This window comes from Argiope bruennichi, chromosome 6, assembly GCF_947563725.1.
Source record: "Argiope bruennichi chromosome 6, qqArgBrue1.1, whole genome shotgun sequence".
Classification (NCBI taxonomy): Eukaryota; Metazoa; Arthropoda; class Arachnida; order Araneae; family Araneidae; genus Argiope; species Argiope bruennichi.
In genome coordinates this window covers 93,410,183-93,429,587 of record NC_079156.1, presented here as the reverse complement: position 1 = coordinate 93,429,587, position 19,405 = coordinate 93,410,183, and the positions used below count along the sequence as shown (strand labels likewise).

Genomic DNA, 19,405 nt, shown 5'->3' with positions numbered 1-19,405 from the left:
CCCCCCCCCCCGCCCCCACCTGATTGCTAACCTTTGAGTTTTTATGAATAGCAAAAATATATTCGATGAATCACACAAATACATTTTCATTTTCCAGAATACCACTTAATGTCAAATCTAGGACATATAAGTCTAAATTATTCTGAATTCTTTATCAACTCTTCTACGAAACACACATATAACTTATTTTTAAAAAAAGTGCTAATGGAACACGTGATTCTAATTCATTTCCATTTTATTCCAGTAGTTCATTTCGAATATATTAGTTTTTTTTTTTTTATATCACGCAAAATAAATGATAGAATTTTTCTTAATACTTGTTGCTGCATCATGATTTTGGTTAATCCATGGTACGAATATAAAACATTCCAGAATATTTCATTGTAGCCAAATTTTACCAAAAGGAAAAAGAAGATCGCTAAAAATTAACATCTTCGCAATCTTTCAAAAGCTCTTTTAAAATAAAATGTTTATCGCACTTCAATTGATTTATGCTAGCTATCGTTTGCACTGGAGAGGCGGGAAGAGACGAACTGGCGAGCAACGTCCAAGGACAAGCTGTATCTCAGTCCCTTGATTTGTTAAAGCGTTTTTTTTTTTTTTTTTTTTTTTTTTTCATTTTTTTTTCGCGTTTTATCGTTGCTGGCAGTGAACTTTGACCCTCAGTATCTTGGTCACTCGCTAGGCTTCTAATGTGTCGTAGCAGCTACCTGATCCTTTCAATCCTTCATGTCACTCCAGCAGCCGCTGGTTAAAGTGGCGTGGAAGGTTCTTTTACTGGAACCTTGCAGTCTAAGTAAATCAAGACTGCAATTGCATGACATCCAAAAGGTTGGAATAATGTGCGCTATTGTGGATTATTTGTGAAAAAATTCATGTGATAGTAAAGTTTTTTGCAGAATTTGGAAATATTGTTGATACGTTAATTGCTATTTCATCCAAGTGGTGGTGGAATTTGAAAACGATTTCTGTGATTAATTGGCATATCAATATTTTAATTATATCTTACGAATATAACAGTTGATTTTGAATTAAAAATTATTATTTTTGATGACTTTGATACCGTTCCAAAATTGATAATGTCTGTGTGTGTTTTTTTTCCCGAATTTTTTAAGTATTAGATTTGTAAATATGTTTTAATTTATTTGTAGTTTACTATTATCTCTTAAAATTTATTCTTAGTCCTTAATAATGTATTTAAAATAATTTTATATTAAATATTATATATATTTATAATCTGAAATTGTGTATAAATTTTATTCTGTTTTTGTTATCTGGTTAATTTTAGTTGCTATATATAACTTGTTTCGTTTTAAGTTGTAATATATTTGACCTAGCAATCAGTGTAGAATGTGTTTTAATTATTTCAAAAATTGATTTCAGAAGAATTATGAACATTTAATGCCTTTCATTAAAAAGGTTTCATTCAAAGTCGAAATGATTATTTATCTATCAAAAATAAATTACATTCCCTGTGTTCTGTAATAAATTTCAAATAATATTGATCTAAGAGGGTTTTTTTCCCAGCAGTTAAATCCCAGAAAAAATAAAGATGTAGATAGTTGTTATGGCCTTTTTATGAGAAATTCTCATTGTTAAATGTTTATTTTTTTTCTCATACGTTAGTTAGCTTTTTTTGATACATTTTATCAAATGCCTAATAATTTTTTCTTTTTTATTGCGTACTTATTCTTAATACTAAGAAAATAAAATGGTGGAAGAGAGTTATTATTCAAGATAATATATATATATATTTATTTGCTACTTTGTTAAATGAATAGCATTCTCTGGAGCATATCTTAATAATTCTTTTTTTTTTTTTTCTAACGGTTTTATAATGTTGAGATAATATTACATCAGTATTAGAATTGTTGCTTGAATTAAAAGTGTATGTTGAGTAGATTTTTTTTTCTAGTTTCTGTCAAATAATATTTAGGTTGTACATTTCGAAAGATTATCATTCATTGTTATATTGTTGATTAGCAGTAGTTTTCTTAACGACCATATATACTTTAAAATTGCAGATTTTAATTTTTTTTTCTCTCTCTTTTAGAAAATGGGCATCAAAGAAGAATTTTATCAAAAAGCTATTTCTGCTGGGGTAGATCATTTGGGTTGCGCTGTAAGTGAAATTTTAATTTATATAATACAACTCGGATTATATTTCACTAAATTTTCTTTTAACTTGTATTAAAAATGTTAAATATATTTAAGAATAAAAATTCTTAATTTCTTTGGTTTTAATTCATTTTAACACATTTATTAATGACAATACTAACAACTTTAAAATGGATACCAGTAAGAAATTATACAAATTATATTAAATATATTACATTATTATATTATTATTTAATAACGAAGGATTTAACGTTGAATTCTATTCACAGTCGCAAGTTTACAAAAAGTATACAGTTCAATAAAATTTTGTCTTGGAAATTAAATTTTAAAAAATTGTATTTAATTGTCAATTAGACCACTAATGATTGTCTTAATTTTGATAATTTTGTTCTAACTTTTATTTGGATATCACTTTTATATAGTGCATACTTTCATTTTTCTCATCAATTCTTTACTTTACTTTTCTTTTTTAGAATCCAATACAAGGTGGTACCCTGCTAAAAGAAGACAGTATGTACCTTTAATATTTCTAAATTATATCATATACATATGTAGATCTAAATCTCTGTAAACCTGGTAAAACTGTAAAATCAATTCAGAGTATATGAAAAATAAATAGCTTATATTGATGAAAATAATATTATTGTTCAACATAATAATATTACAAAATATATATCAAGATTTGATAACTCAGATTAATTTTAAGAATTCTTTTGAGGTGAGAATTAACTGAAAGATAATATTGATAAATCTCTGGTGAAAAGAGAAGTGAGGGAAAACTAATAGTAAGCATTGGGAAGACAAATAAGGTAAATAGCCCCTCCCCCTTTTCTACTATCACTCTTCATTTTTAACAAGACATCTTAAATTTAAAATTTATTGTTGATGAGCTGAACAAGCTGGGAGTAGCAGTCACAAGAAAATGTTTCATTCATAAAAGTTATTTACAGAATGTGTTTTCTGGGAATATCTTACAGTTTAAAAGTCTATAAACTTTAAACCAAGCTTTTTTTCTTAAAAATATTTCATTAATTTTTAAAAATTATTTTTTAGATATACAATCATCTGGCAAGCATTTTGAGAACAGCATCTCATCTTTCCTACATTGTGAAAAGTGTCATATGTACCTCCATAATTTGATGCAGAAAAGTTACATGTGCCAAGGTAACTTATAAGTAGATTTTTTCCCTTGTTTCATGTCTTTTATTTGAAATATTTATTTAACATTTTAGTTAAAGAATTTTTTAAGTCTGCAGTAATGTTTATTTGCTAAGATTTTTAACTTTTTGAAAATTATATAAAATATATACTGGTGAATTTTATAAGTAAGTCATGAAGTGTTATGCTTTGTACATAATAGATAATTCTGTGTAAATTAAATTCTCTTAGCTTAATTTTATACATCTTGAAAAAATATCTTTTACAGAAATTTATTAATACTCTATTCATTGTCATTCAAATTTTAAAAATAATTGCAATAAAAGATCATTTTAAAAGAAACTGTGATTACAAATTGTACAAAAGTTTTTTCATGTTGATATGTCCTGTTTTGATCATTTTGTGGACTGTCCACAGTTGTCATGAAGCCTAGTTCCGCTGATAAACTGCAGTTTACTGTATTTGCATAAGTTTCCTAGATCAAACTTTTTACTTTATCTTTAAATTAAAAATTCATATATGGAACTGGAAATTTCAAAAATGAAAACTCTTTTATTGTAAAAAAATTGATTGCTAATTTATAATATTACATTTTAAAATTTATTTTTTATTTCAGTTTGTGGACATTCATCTCCCTCTCCCAGCAATTTTAATGCACTATCTCATTCAGTTAACAAACAAGACAGCCATGCAACAGGTGAAAAATTATGTCTTTTCTGGCAATATTGGCTTTGGTCTGAACTATAATAATTTCAGAATTTTTAACTCTTTGTAGTCAGAAAGATAATTTGGTGCATAATTATTCACTTAATACATGGACCTATTTATTACACCAAAAAATAAATACATGCAACTTCCTTAAGATCAGTTTTCCTGAAAAAGGAATCTACATTATTTTTAATATTCTGTAAATATTTTTAACAATTAAAATTTAAAAAAATAAATTGTCAAAATGATGCATCATCTTGAATGGTGGCTGAGAGAAGACATTCGACTGCAAAGGGTTAATTTTGATTTGCATGTATAATATTTTGGGGGTGTAAAACTTTTTTTAGTGTAACATTTAATGAAAATCGATTTTCTAAAAGATGCTACTGTATCAAATATTTTTGAGTGTTGTATGTATAATAGCCCAGTTACAAAATATTAAAGTTATTTTATATAAAGGATAGATATTGCATAAAAATATGGTATGAAAAATTAAAAATATTTAAGATCTAAAAAAATTCGTGTAAAATACTCTGATTAAAATTCACACATATTCTCTTTAAAAGAAGTTATTTTAGACTTTGTGCACATTTAATCCACAGCAGTGGTGTATAAAAGTAAGGAATTTTTTGTAGTAATTTTATTCTCATAAAGAACTCGCAAACTTGAGATAGTTAATTAAATGTTAATAAATTGTTATCTTAACATGTATGTAGTCATTTTAAGTTAATATTACAGAGTCTAAAAAAAAACTGAATATAGCATAATATATCCTCGGGTATATTTGAATCATAAGATATTGAAATCATTTATATTTGAAACTGAAACAGGCTCTTTTCATGGCACATCCTAAATTTGATTATACCTCAGCCTTGAAAACCACTACTCTACCTGACAAGAATTTTTAATGAAGCTTGACAAGGTCGTCTTTTTATTGCTTTGTGTCTTCCCCTCTCAGATTAGGATTGGTTTTGGGATTTTCTTTGGCGACACAGTTGATAATGCTTACTAATTTTAAATGTGTAAATTCTTTCCCAAGAATGAAGTAAAATAATTTTATATATCTTAAAAGTTTGGTACATTATTAAATAGATATTTTTATATTATTTTAAATGGTTTTCATTTGTCAATTGAATAAAATTTGTTCTGCTTCCTCTTTTACATAATATTCTATTAAGTTCAAATAAATTATTAAATTAATACTACTGTTAAGTTGTGATATTGATATTATTAAGATAAAGATCAATTGTACTTTTATTTGTGTGACAAATTAGAAGATATTAGATAAAGAATTGAAAAAAATTATTCTTAATTTTTTGAAAATTATTGGTATCACTATTGTTTTTATGAATAATTATTGTATTCTTTTTTTTTTATATAGTTATCTTTGGACGCGAGTTATGTTCAGAATTCAATGTGGCTGAACAGCATGCTCCAACCCTAGTCCTGAAATGCATTCAAGAAATTGAACTTCGAGCAAAGCAAAATCCAGGTGAATTAATATGTTCAATTAATAATAAAAGTAATTATTAAGTAATCAAATATTTTGTAATCATAGATTGTGTTGGTATATAAATTAGTTACACTTATTATGTAACTATTTTTCTATTTGTCCATTTTTGATTTTATATAAAATTGGGTGGGTGGGTGAATGCCATACATTTTATATTCTCTAAAAATTGATAAATGAATTAAGTTAATGTTATTTGAAATTATTTTTTAAATAGAAATTTGGTATGTTTTAAAGTTCAGTATATTTTTCATTCTTTCATTGGTTAAAACTTTTATTCTTTTTCAGATACTGATCTATACTTGGCATATAAATCCCCCATGCACAGTCATAATTTCTGCAAGATGAAACAAAGATTTAATGAAGGTATGTTCATGTTTTTTTGATACATCAAAATTTATCAAATGTTTGACTTATTATTTTTAAATTCAAAAAATAATTTATATTAATAAAGCTGTTTTTATTTTATATAGATCCTAAAAATATAGACTTCAAGGAATATCAACTCTCATTTATTACTAGTGCCTTAATAAAATACCTTAGGGAACTGCCAAATCCTGTGATACCAGTACAGTGTTACGACAAATTTATTGATGCATCAAGTAAGTATTTTAAATAGTTTTATTGTTTATCATTTTATTGGTATTAATTCAGTCTGCTTTTATGTCATATATACTCTGTATTATTATTTAAAAAGGTTGTTTGTGTATTTTTGTTTTTGTACTTATTTTTATATTGCATTTTAGTTATCAAAGGGTTTTTAGATTTTTTAAATAAGTATTATAATAATTACATTGAATCTTCTATTATTCATATTTATTTGAATTTTGAAGGCTTTATTTAATTTATTATCAGTAAGAACTAAAAAAAAATCAGAATTATTCATAACAATATTTGATTTTTGAATTTTGTTTCTCTCTTCACTCAAGATTTAGTTTTTAAAAACACTTTAATATCACTCAGGATTTAGATTTTTTTTTACACTTTAGCAACACACTTGCTATAAATTAGATCAGAAGAATTAGATTATAATAGAATTATTTTAAAAGTTTTCTTAAATAAAGTAACTTATCATTTTAATTTTTTTTGTGTGTGTGTTTTGTTTTCAGAGATTCCACTGGACAAGCAATGTGCTATGTATTTAGGGGAACTTGTTCAGCAATTACCTGTGCACCATAAAGTTACTTTGCAGACTTTGATGGCCCATTTTTGTAGAGTTTGTTCCTTGCAGCATTCTAGGGGGCATCGGAACTTCCCTGATGCCATGCTTCGTGTATTGAGCCATACCTTGCTCAGGCCATCTTGGGAATGCATTGAGTAAGCTCTTTTCTTTTTGTCATTATATTATTTTTGTTGCATTGCAAAAGTGTTCAATATGATATTAATGGATTTTTTTTACTTCTTAGGCAACTGATTCCAAATTCAGAAGCTCATATGCGAGTTGTGAAGTTGCTTCTTCTGAAAGGTGAATGGGGAGAAAAACCTCCTGATTTTGCTTCTTATCCAGGTGAGATGAAGTCATAGAAAGTTTTAACAGAATTTCATAGTTGTGTAACTGATACTAGATGCTAGATTGAGAGTATTTGCCTTAATTTTATAGTCATAATACAAAATGAACTATTGACTTTCTTTTTATATAATTATTATGTTGTAAATTTATGTTGCAAAAACAGTTATTTTAAAGAAACAAATAGTCTTAATTTGTTTTGAAACTCTAGTGTAATAACAATTGAAAATATTTTATAAACATTATAACTTAATGTTAATATCTTATTTAAATTGTTAAATATTTTACTGATTTGAAAATTGAGTAACTTCTAAAAACAATAAAAATTAATATAATTATTTCAAAATAAAAATATATTGCTTGAAATGAGGAAAAAAATAATGTACAGTATAAATACAGGTTTTAAATAGACAAAAATATCATGCTTGAAATTTTGTGTTTCCAAAATTCTTCCAAGTTTTTTCACTAAAAGAAAAAGAATCAAAAATTAAAATTTTTAAGAGATGCAGAAAAACAGAGGTTACTTTAGTGAACAAAACTCTTAGAATGATAGTACATTGTCATAAAGATAGATATCTTGATTAATGTCATTTGTAATAATATAGGAATTATTATCTAAAATAGATAAATGTACTATGTGTTGAAAATTGATTATTACCATACATTTCTTTTTATCATAATATTTTAAAAAATTCAATTTTAAGTTCATTCTTTCTTATGCTAATTCTATTTCATTAAAGTGACTTTCTTAATTTTTATTTTGGACAGCTCATTCAGAAGCTGTTCATATTTATTCAGAAGAGTTCATATTCATCCACATTACATAGAGATTAGTTACATTATGATAATATCCTTAATCATCTGTATTTATTGCTTTACTAATTTTTTTCTTTTAATTATATGTATAGCTCAACCTCCTCATTTGAGTATCATCATGGAATCAAAGCAAACTCCCTTATCTCTGCTGGATATTGAAAAACTGCATCTTGCTGAAGAACTTCAGAAGCCTGAAGATAAAGCCCTACATGATGCTGAATGGTTTTGGGGTGATATGACTCGGGAGGAAGTTGCTGAAAAGTTGACAAATACCCGTGATGGTACATTCCTAGTTAGAAACTCATCTAATAAAGGTTCTGGAGAATATACATTAACTTTAAGGTAAATAATGATTTTTTTAAATTTTCTATGGTTATATGTATGTAAAACATATTTTAGAAGTTGCGTAGATGAATAAAAGGCACTTTTTTTTAACTTCGATTTATTCCATCCCGGGAGGCATAATTGGTATAAGAAACAATCATAAAAGATGCATCGGTCTACATTGCAAAACAGGAGTAAAAGGGAATGAAATTTTTCTCTTCAGTGTTTTTAATATGAGATTTTAATAGGGATTTCTTTGCCATGTGTCAACTTAGGAAAGGGAATCTAGGGTATCTTTAAAAGAATGTTGTTAGAATTGGGGATTTTTATTCTTTCTCTTGGAGCATTATTAAATGCCAAGATTATCAGTGTTTAGAGTGAGACGATTAATTAAATAAAAAGAGAGAAATGGGTCGAGAAATAAGAAATATTTTAGAATGAAGTTAATATAAACTGAATCAAGATAAAAATTTGGAAATTAATTAGGTTTTAAATCAAATTTTAAAATATTATAATGATATTTATAGTACAATATAGAGAGTACTTTGTTTAGTATAAATATAGAAGGTACAATATAATTAGTTTTAGTATAAATATAGAAGGTACAATATAATTAGTTTCATGTTTCTCTTTTTATTCAAAAACAACATACATTTTTCTATGGCATTGATGAATATTAACAATATTGTGTTATATTGTATAATATCAAACAATATTATATAATATAATGCTGCAGGCTGTGATAAAAAGGCATAAATGAGTTCTTTGAAGGATTTTTTTTTTTCATTTATGATAAAAGTTGCAATAATTTATTTCAAATCTTATATGGAATTGGGGCATTTAATAAATTTGTTCTTTACATTCTACTTAATAGTTTTAGAATAAATTTTTTAATTACTTTCACTATTTGAAAACATTTTTTATTTAAAGTATTAATTAATGATGTAATCAGATGGCTTTAAGCAATAAAAAAAAAAGGTAAATAGAGGTTCTATGTGTTACTCATTTCCAAAAATGGTACAATGATTTATTTTCTTGTTAATATCAATTTAATTAATTTACTTATAAATCTTCCTTCATATAATACGTGACAAATATTTATAGCAGTATTTTGGAATAATTAAGTTTTAACAAAAATTGGATGAGTAATAAAAAAAATGGATTTTAGTTTTTTATTTGTGTTATATACAATATCAGTTAAGAATATAATTGATTTGTCCATTGACATGAAGAAAAAAAGTCTTAATTTAAATCAGTATTTTTGTTTGTTTACACATTATTTTTTCCATTTCATTTTAGGAAAGGTGGCAGCAATAAGCTAATAAAAATTTACCACAAAAATGGGAAGTATGGCTTCTCGGAGCCCCTGTCTTTTGCTTCTGTAGTGGATCTCATTTCTCATTACCAGCATGTTTCCTTGTCACACTACAATGCTACGCTAGACACAAAGCTTCTATATCCATACTCCAGATTTACACAGGTATGTGGAAATTATTTTTAAAAAATATATTAGACAATTTTAAAATATTTGATTATGGGTATACTTTAATACGTCAGTAATAATTTGTATTTGCAACTGAATTTATTTATCTGTTGTCTTATATAACTAGTTATGTAAAAGGGAATATGAGTTTATGCTGCTATAAGAGCAATATATTTTTTTTAAATGTGGAAGAAAAAAATACTTGTAATGCAGTGTTAAAGCATTCAGTATAATCAAGAAATTTTTTAATTAATTACCCATTTAATTTGCATAGAAATTTGAACTGTGGTCAGATGATATCAGCTAAACCTCCTAAACAAAATTTCACACTTCAAAGACATTTAACAGGGATATTTTCAGTATTTTTCAATAAAGGAATATGAAAAATGTTGTAATACATTTTAAAAATAGAGATATTGTGGGAGAGTTTCTGTATAAAATGTAAATGCTGATTAAACTATGAAAATGATATTCCAAAATATAAAAATAAATAAAATTAAACTCTATACATATATTATTATTCTATTGTTGATAAGTATAATAAAATATATAAATCCATTTAATGTAATTAATATTAACTTATTTTGAAATCGATTAAAGTGTCAATGAATTAAGCTGATTTTTATTTTTATTTTCTTGCAACTGGTTGAGGATTATGAGCAGATGGTTTCTATTTTTTCATTCATTAATTGAAGCAGTATTGAAAAATTGTTTTTAATAATTTCAAGCTGCTGCTGTAGATTAATCAAAACAATTCTTCAAATTGCACTTCAAGTCTTGTCCTACTTTCAATTTTAATATCCTTCTTTTCATTCTTAATTTATAATTCATTATTATATGTATTAAGGAATTCTGAAAATTTTCTCTTGACCTGGTGAGAATTTGTTGTTAAGTTGTCGAATTAACTAATAATTAAACAGTATAATAGCAATGATATTTCATCATTGCATATTATTGCATTTCACATATCATTGCATACATTCCGTCTTTACAAACATAAAAAAAAAAATTAAGTTAAATAAATATGTGTAAAAAATTAAATAATCCTACTTTATATAACAATCTTTTTTTTATATTTTTTTTATATACATAGAATGATTCTTCAGATGGTCCAGAATCGCACTGTAGGGTACTGAAAACTCTAAATCAAGAGTATGTAAATGCTGCTCAGTTGTATGATAAGTTTTACAAGGATTATGAAAAGATGCATAATGAAATTTCAATCAAGGAAAATATTCTAGAAGCTGTGAATGATTTTCTCGTCATGCTAGAAAACCAATTAGCAGCATTTCAGAAGTCATCTGGAGAACTGGCACCGTAAGTCTTGTTTTAATACATTAATTTTTTCTTTGATAGTTTTTGCTAAGGATAATATTGAAATATAATCTTCGGTACATATTTTCTCAGAATCAAGTTTGCAAGGAATTTTCAACTATTTGGTCTTTAGAAAAGTAAATAGTTATATTTGTAAAATTTTGGGGTTATATATTTTAATCCTTCTGTTCAATTACAACACATCAATTCTCAAAATCTAAAATAATTAATAAATTTATTTTTGGGAAACAGTTACTTTATATGAATCATTTATTATAAATTTCTTGATTTTAGTTCAATCCTGTTGGAACATATTAAAAGAAGCAATTTGATTTAACGTTGAATTAAAATAAAAGTGCAAAGATGTTGTTGCTGTTTTTGCCCTTCACTTTACATATGTGTTGTAAAATAAAAACAAGAGCGAATATAACAAAAAACAAGAATATTGATACCAATAATAATTTTAAATTGAACTTCTTAGTTAAAGTTTGATGTAACAAGATGCTTTGCATTTTATTTCAAAATTGATTTCATTAAAAAATTTATAGAAATCACCAATAAAATTACATAATGAAAGAATAAAAACTTCTACATAAAAGTTAAATTATTAAAAATATATATTCACATTTAAAAATGATATACTATGTATTAAATGTTGTTCGTATAACAGAGTTTATAATCGAAGAACATTAGTTATTTTATTATTTTAATTAAGAGTTTTGCATTTCTTTTATATTCTGTATGTTTTTTTCTGTATATATCATTTTAATGTGACCATTTAATGTTAATATTATTTCAAAATATAAGATTAGCTATTATTAATAAATCTCATATTTATGTAATGTTTTTATTGTTAGGTGTGTTGAAAGTATAGAATCTATCAAAAGGCGGATTATTCTAATGCAAGGCCATCAAAGGGACCTGGACTGCAATTTAAAACACCAGTCTTCTTATTCAAGATCTTTAGAAAGGGAAATGTCAGCTCTGAAACCTAAACTTCTCTTTTTATATAAACAGAGGGAACAGACACAGCTGTAAGTATATTTTTCTTTCAAACAGTTGCAGTTATTTGAAATTTGTAAAGATATTTTGAAGAATTCAAATTTTTTTATATTTTGTTTTAGACAATTGCTTTCTCAAGGTATGACAAAAGAAACTATCAACCAACTGCTGCAGGAAACTTCTGGTACCAAGAAAGTTACTCCTAGGTACATGCTGTTTTATATATGCATTTATATGATCTATAAAATATAAGTATAAAATAGATGTAAACCTAATTTTCATATTATAAGGGTTGAAATGTTTTGTTAAATCTTTAAATTTTATGCCAACTTTAAATACAGTCTCCTACATTATAATATGTCATTTAAAATTGATATAAAATTGCACTATTATTTAGAACCATTTTTTTAATGAATCAGTCATATTTGTATGTTAACGTTCAGCACTGAACAATATGCTTTTTAAATTAAGGCAATGGTGTTAACATATCTAATTAAGATTTCTTCCGAGTATTCTAAAAAATGGGCTAATAAATATAATTTATTTGGAAATGACTAGATGCTCCAACATTAATAGGAAGCCTAGTCTTTTTGACTTTTATCTGTGAATAAGTTGAGGCAGTTTTAAATAAAAAAGATATAAAATGGACATAATGGGAAGGGAGAAAAGAATTTTTCATCTTGCATTTTCTCATCTGTGATCACTTCATTTTAGTTAATAGTAATAGCAGCTTACAGACATAATACAAATGGGGGGGGCTTCATAAATTAATGAATTGTGCCATAAACACCAAGAAGTAAAACATGATTAATTGAACAATAAAATGAATGAATTGGTGCAGAAAATGTTTCAGATATTTAAAAAATATAATAGAATTATTACATAAAAGAAATTTAATTAATTTCGAGAATGATAAAATCGTTTTTGAAAATTCTGGAATCCAGAAATGTGTCATGTCCGAGTTCAATCTAATTTTCATTGATGTAAAAACATGCATCTTTACCTTAATACATAGGTGGCAAATAAAATACAAATTTTTTTATGTGGATTTGAATTACTGTGGGTAAGGAAACAATATATCCTATTTTGTATATATCCTATCTATATCTTCTACTCTTCTTCTCCTGTTACATAAAGTGACCCAGGATAAAATAAAATTTAATAACTTTAATATGCCACATTGGAACTGATTGAGTCCAAACAGGAAAAAATAAGGCTCAAAAGACTTAAGAGAGATATCATTGGAAATACTGGTATCTTAATTATTCTTACTCTAAAGGAAATTTAAATGTGTATGTTTTTCAAGTAATGCACTTTTATTTGAAAATATTCTTGAAAGCAAGAGTTGATATTTCCAATTATTGCTACAGATAAAATGTTAACTATTGCTGGATGATTAAAATTATTTTAAATATTTTGAGTATCTAGGTGTTGTAGATTATGGAAAATATTTTTAAAATGTGTTTCTAGATATACATAATTTATGTAATATATATTATATTTCAGAAATAGCTCTGCTGTAGAACTCCCCCACAATGATGAATCTACTTGGTTGTTGCAAGAATGCTCTCGTAATGATGCTGAAAAATTACTTGCTGGCAAGCCCAGTGGGACTTTCCTCATAAGGAATAGTCGGACTGGAGACTATGCTCTATCTATTATGTAAGCATATTGAAAGTCTATAATTATTAAACAATATATACTCTTAAAAAGTAAACTTGAAATTTTATTTTAAAAATTATATTAATTTTCTTGGTTTTAAAAGAACATTAGCTGGTGTGTTAGTTTTTTAATGCAAATTTGATCTGGTATTTTTATATCAGAATTTAATCTGTTCATATGTGCATGTTGTCATAAATTATATTTCATGTGGACCAGTTTCTGCCTTCATCTGTGGTCATTAGATTAACCAGTATATATTATATGCATAGCAGATACTCGTTTTATCCAAATTTAAGATAAAACTCTACATTTTGTAGAATATATTTGTAATATTATTAATGTGTTTATTGCAAGTATTTTCTTATTATGCAGTGCATGTGATATTCTATTATTCTAAAAAGCTTTTTCTATTTCGTTATAAGATTATCTTGTTCCCATAATATATGTGAGACTGTTTTAAAGCCATTCAACATGTTTTGAATTTTATATTAATACATTAAACAGAAAAAAAAAATCATAATTGGTAAAAGATTGCTAATTTTTAAAGAATTCTGGCATCATTTGTAAATTACATTAATTTTAGTAGTACTTCTTCATAAGCTTAACTCTAAATTTAGAAGAGGGGAAAAAATGAGTTTTTATTCCTTTCATATATTCAGTTTTGAATGAAAGAATTAAAAAAAAAAAAAGTTTTTTGAAATCAGTCGGATTTTGGGTGGTAAAGTTTTCTTGTCTCATTAATGCTTTATATCAGAATTTTGTAATTATATTCCATTAGAGAACTTCCTTCAGTGTAAAATTTCCAATACCCTATTATTAAAAATTTGATATGATCTGTCCATAGAAGATAAGATAAGCAATTAAATCAGTGCAGATTCCACTACATTTGCTAACAAGTGGTGATGAATCTGAAATAAAAATCTTAGTGTAAAGGTTTTAGTGCGAGTCTTTGCAATCTTGGTACTATTTTTTTACTTTTCATATAAAGTGTGAAGAAAGTATTGTAATTATCTAAAAATTTGTCCTCGAGTTTTTGATGAACTCCATGTTTTAGACCTCTTCGAGTTCAAAAAACACATCTAACATTGTCAAAGATAGGTACGGTAATTTGGTATATCTTCTTTACATCAAACTTGCAGATTTCAATTAAATTTGGAGTGAAATCCATTCAAAGTTAGTGTCCATCTGACTCTCCGAATATAAGTCGGCACATCATTACAAAACAAAATTCTACATGGAATAAATTTAGTGCACAGTTTGAAGTACCTATTAAATCTGGAACCACATTCATTCAGGGTTTGACTTTCTGCCAGTCGGATCTTTTAGAAACCTATAAATGCAATAATTTAAAAAATGCATATGAAATTTCATATGTAATTTGTCCGTGTATTTGTAATTTATGTTAACTTTTGTTTCCAGTTAGTTGAAAACAAAGCATCTAAAACTCAATTTTCAGGTACCTATTGCTAAATGTTAGGAGTTAATCGCTTAAAAAATTACATTACTTTCAAAGATTTAATATTTCATAACTATCAACAGCTATCAATTACCAATGCCGTGCAAATAATTTGCAGTCTTACTCAAGGTCTACAACTTTATATGGGAATGCAAGAAAGTATTTTGGAGACCTCTATCACTGGTTTCTTGCATGCTCCATATTTTAGAGGCCCTAATTTATATTTATTTTTTTATTAAAATTTTATATTGAGACTTACAGGGGTGTTTGTGCTCCGGGGATTTTGAACTTCGATACCCGGAAATTCCGGGGATCGTCGTTCAAAAGGAAGTAGGAATAATAATGAATTATTTATTTTGATCTGGGTAATTTTGTTTGCTTTGAAAGCAGAAAACGCAAGGTCAGTGTGTGTGGTGAAAACTTTTCCTTTCTTTCTCCAAAGGCAGTGAAAAGGGGGAAAAAACTTCTTTTTTGTTCTTTCCTTATTGCGAGTTATGACTCATTCCCCCGGTTCTCGGACATTCTCTTCTGGATTCTTTTCGGCAAGTAGGCGCGGCAGAAAAAAAAGGGAGAGACTTCGTTCGACCAGATGTGCGATCACGTGACCTGGGTTCAAAGGTCTTAATTTTGCAAAATTAATGGTTAATAATTATTATTCTCCCCCCCCCCCCTTCGCGAAACTCCAAAATGTCGGTAGTAAGTCCGTAAAAGTTTCAGGGGATTTTTTGAGGTCCCACAAACACCCCTGGACTTATAAAATTTACATTAATTAGTATATATTTTTTGTGTAAATAAATATAATGATAAATAAAGATTTAAAAAAGCAGGTTCTTTATTATTTATGTTGATTTATAAATTGTAACATGCTGTTAATTTCCAATTATTTAATTTTTAGGGTAAACGGTACAATCGGTCACTGTCTAATAAGAAAAACAGAAAGTGGATTTGGATTTGCTGAGCCATACGATGCCCATCCAACGCTCAAAAGCCTGGTCTTGCACTACGCACAGAATTCCCTCGAGGAGCATAACAGTTCCTTGAAAACGACTCTTGCCTATCCAGTTTTCTCTCTCGAGAGGGAACAGTATCTCAATCTGGCCAGTTAAAAGTCATTTTGCATCATTCACTTTTTTGATGGTGAAAATGGAAAAATAATATGCCAAAAGCTTATTTCTGGATGTTCTTAAAACTCCAGTTTTTGTCATTAATTTCACAGATAACCTTCAGCAACTTCTAAACGAGATCACAACCTTGTGTGAATAATATCATCTTAAAAAGGAATCAATCAAACACCAGTCTAGAAGAAACTAAAGTAACTGTTGGACAAGAATTCTTTTTTTCCCTATATTTGTTGAAAGACTTGTGATAAAAGGTGTTGAAAACTGGCTTTTCCGTGTTGTGTGGTTGTTGGCTGCTCTGAAAAAATAAAAAAAAGGTTAATAAATTTTAATATGGTGCAATCCTTTATAAAAATTTGATTCCACCTGTTCACATTTTTCAGACACTTCCTGTCTCTGTTCCAGAGGAAACTGATCAGATATGAAAATCTGAAAACATTACTAGCAAAAGCTGTCCAAAGATTGTTTCAAATCAGATCTTATACTGTGATAAACTTTTTTTTTTTCCTTAGAAAGTACTTATCAGTTTGATAATTCTGTGCTGAATTTGTACTCAAAATTCAAACTCGTGGGGGAAAATGTCAAAAGCATAGATTATGTAAATATTGTTTGGTACATAGTGTTGTAAGGACTATGCTGCTTAATTGTAATAGGGTTTTCATTTTCTACAAAAGAGCTAAACATTATCCTCTGATGTCAAGTTGTACATATTTGGGTAGTTAATATTTTGTAGAGTACATTTGAATTCTTCATTCATATATAGAATGTGTATTGTGTCTAAATTTCATTAGTGTATATCATAATTTTTCCTAAAAAAATGGATTATCAGTCTTATTTACTATGCCAAGTCCTTCTTCACAAACACAAGTGTTAAAAATTATTTCTTAGTTTATAATATTTTACATATTAGGTTCCAATGATAATTTGTGACATGTAATTGGAAGAGTTGCACTTTATGCTTAATGTTTGTAATTATTTTTAACTCTGCTTTGTATTTTATCATTATTTTGGATTTTTTGTATTTACAGTCATCTGGATTAACATGGAAACTTTTATAGATATTTTTATGAATATATTTTTGTTATAATTTGTTGCATATTTTTTTAAATAGTTTAGTTCGATAGTATAGCTTTTATTTGAAAAGAAGGCCTTGTGAAGGTCTGAATCATATTTATAATTATAAATAAAATTCATCTGTATCCCCCCCCCTTAAGCACTCTCAAATTAGGCATGATTTGTTATTTTGACGATTGTTTGTTATATATATTTGGTTGATTTTGTAAGACCTTTTAAACTTTTCTTGTAAATAATTAAAAATTAATTTCAGTTATTTGCATTAATTAAATGGTGACAATTTTGATATATATATATATATGCAGTTCTTATAAACATGTGTATGAAGTTTAATGAATTAGTACTTGTATTCTAGATGCTAGGAATATATCTATGAATTCTTGTGTTGTAATTAAATAGTAATCACAAATGTATATGTTAATTGTGAGCAATCCTGTGCAATGTTGTATATATTTAATTCTAAATATGCTCCTTGAGTTGATACAATTTTTATTATTGTGTAATTTAAAAGTTTGTTGATTTGCAGCATTTTTAAATAAAATATCATTAATTACATAATGAAAAGTGAACTGTTAACACTTATATAATTTTCTACATATATCTTTGTGACGAAGGACTTGGCTTATAATTTGTGCTTCTTTCAATGCATGTGTCTGTATATCTTGTATTCCGAGCATTTTCACAATTTCATTTGTCTAGTATCTGCATCATCGTAGCAAAGAGCATCTAGTTTTAAAAGTTTTTTAAATATGTATGCAGAAGTCAGTCTCGATCTTTTTCTTTTTTGTTAGTATAGTGTTTGACCTACTAAACATCTTCATTTATTCATTCTTCTGATGTATGTAACGAAAAAAAAATTAATATTCTTTTGAAAATGCTTTGTGGAAACAAGCTTTATGGACAGGTGATATGAAGAAAGTCAGTTTTCTCTTTCCATATCTACTGGGGAATTAGAAAGCTTTTTATTATTGCTTTGCCCATCATTTCCATTTGCGTGTTTTTTTTCTTGTTTATAAGAGTAAATATTTCATATTTTTTATTGTTTCATAAGTTGGAAATTTTATCTGTTTAATTGACTAACAAAAACAAAATCTATCTTTAAAAGAATTCTGCAACTATACATTTTTTTTTTTAATTTTTTTTATGTGAAGTGATTCTCGGTGAAAAAAAATATTGTGTGGATGTTTAAAAAATTATCATTGTTGGTTTTTTAAAAAAAATGTGTAAGAAATTATTATTATCTGTTACTTTTATAAAATATTTTTGTTTTCCCAGTATCTTTTTGATAATTGTACTAGTCATCGCTTGGTATAAATTGAAGCAGTAGCCATTTGTTATTATTTTCATTTTAATTAGAAAATTTTAGAGCAGCAAGCATTGTTGTGTATGTTGAAAAACAAATGGAAAAAAATTCTAAAAATTGTGATACGAAGTTCTTTCTGTGTGTATAAAAAAAAAAATTCTGTTGGTATTGATCAAAAGGATGGCTCTTCAGCTGTTAAAAGGTGAATTCTGACTAGTGTCCATCTTCTTTTTGTAAAGAGTACAAAGAACTGCGGGATTTTTGCCCAGAAGTTTCATAAATACTTTAATAAATTCCGTTTTTCATTAAAACATGTCATCTTTATTATTCTATTTTGTAACATTGCTAAAAAAAAAACACTATCCCATATACATATAATTATGTATATATAATATGTACATAGATTAATTTGGGTAGATGTTTGGTCACTAGAGACAATTTGCACATGGAGACAAAGTTGGAATATTTTCTTTCACACCAGAAGACAAGAACAAAAATGGGTAATTCTTTTCCTGTAGTGATTTTACTAAGAGGTTCTGATAGGGATTTATCACATGTTGACTTAAAAACGGGAATCTTGGGTATCTTTAAAAGGAATGTGTAAGTGTATTTTTATTCCTTCGTTTGTGGCATGAGATATTGCAGTACTAAACAATGTTTTTAGAGAACTATTGAAAATAATTAAATAAAGTTTTATTTAGATCATGAAGTAAGAGAATAAAGTAACATAGACTTAATTGGAATCCTAATTAATTTCCTATTTTCCTTAACTTTTTTTATCTTTAAAACACATATTTCATAATTTTTGAATTTGAACTAAATACCGTGAAATTTGGCTACACTGAAACATAA

General features: G+C 26.7%; 1 protein-coding gene across 5 annotated transcripts in view; it reads left to right on the top strand.

Moving 5' to 3' along the window:
* LOC129971460 (phosphatidylinositol 3-kinase regulatory subunit gamma-like) overlaps window positions 1-18,864 on the top strand; it is a 41,770-nt gene extending 22,906 nt beyond the window's left edge. For 4 of the 5 annotated variants that reach the window (XM_056085241.1, XM_056085244.1, XM_056085242.1 and 1 more), the window contains 16 exons: window positions 2,054-2,122; window positions 2,592-2,628; window positions 3,172-3,282; window positions 3,893-3,973; window positions 5,366-5,476; window positions 5,783-5,860; window positions 5,968-6,096; window positions 6,604-6,811; window positions 6,901-7,001; window positions 7,910-8,159; window positions 9,441-9,621; window positions 10,718-10,941; window positions 11,796-11,972; window positions 12,063-12,146; window positions 13,447-13,602; window positions 15,954-18,864. In XM_056085241.1, coding sequence (XP_055941216.1) covers window positions 2,054-2,122; window positions 2,592-2,628; window positions 3,172-3,282; window positions 3,893-3,973; window positions 5,366-5,476; window positions 5,783-5,860; window positions 5,968-6,096; window positions 6,604-6,811; window positions 6,901-7,001; window positions 7,910-8,159; window positions 9,441-9,621; window positions 10,718-10,941; window positions 11,796-11,972; window positions 12,063-12,146; window positions 13,447-13,602; window positions 15,954-16,164 — 2,208 coding nt within the window. In that variant the 3' untranslated portion in view covers window positions 16,165-18,864. Of the gene's footprint in view, window positions 1-691; window positions 832-2,053; window positions 2,123-2,591; window positions 2,629-3,171; window positions 3,283-3,892; window positions 3,974-5,365; window positions 5,477-5,782; window positions 5,861-5,967; window positions 6,097-6,603; window positions 6,812-6,900; window positions 7,002-7,909; window positions 8,160-9,440; window positions 9,622-10,717; window positions 10,942-11,795; window positions 11,973-12,062; window positions 12,147-13,446; window positions 13,603-15,953 lie in introns of those variants that run through there. The other variant, XM_056085243.1, reaches the window with a different exon arrangement.
* The last annotated feature ends 541 nt before the right edge of the window (window positions 18,865-19,405 follow it).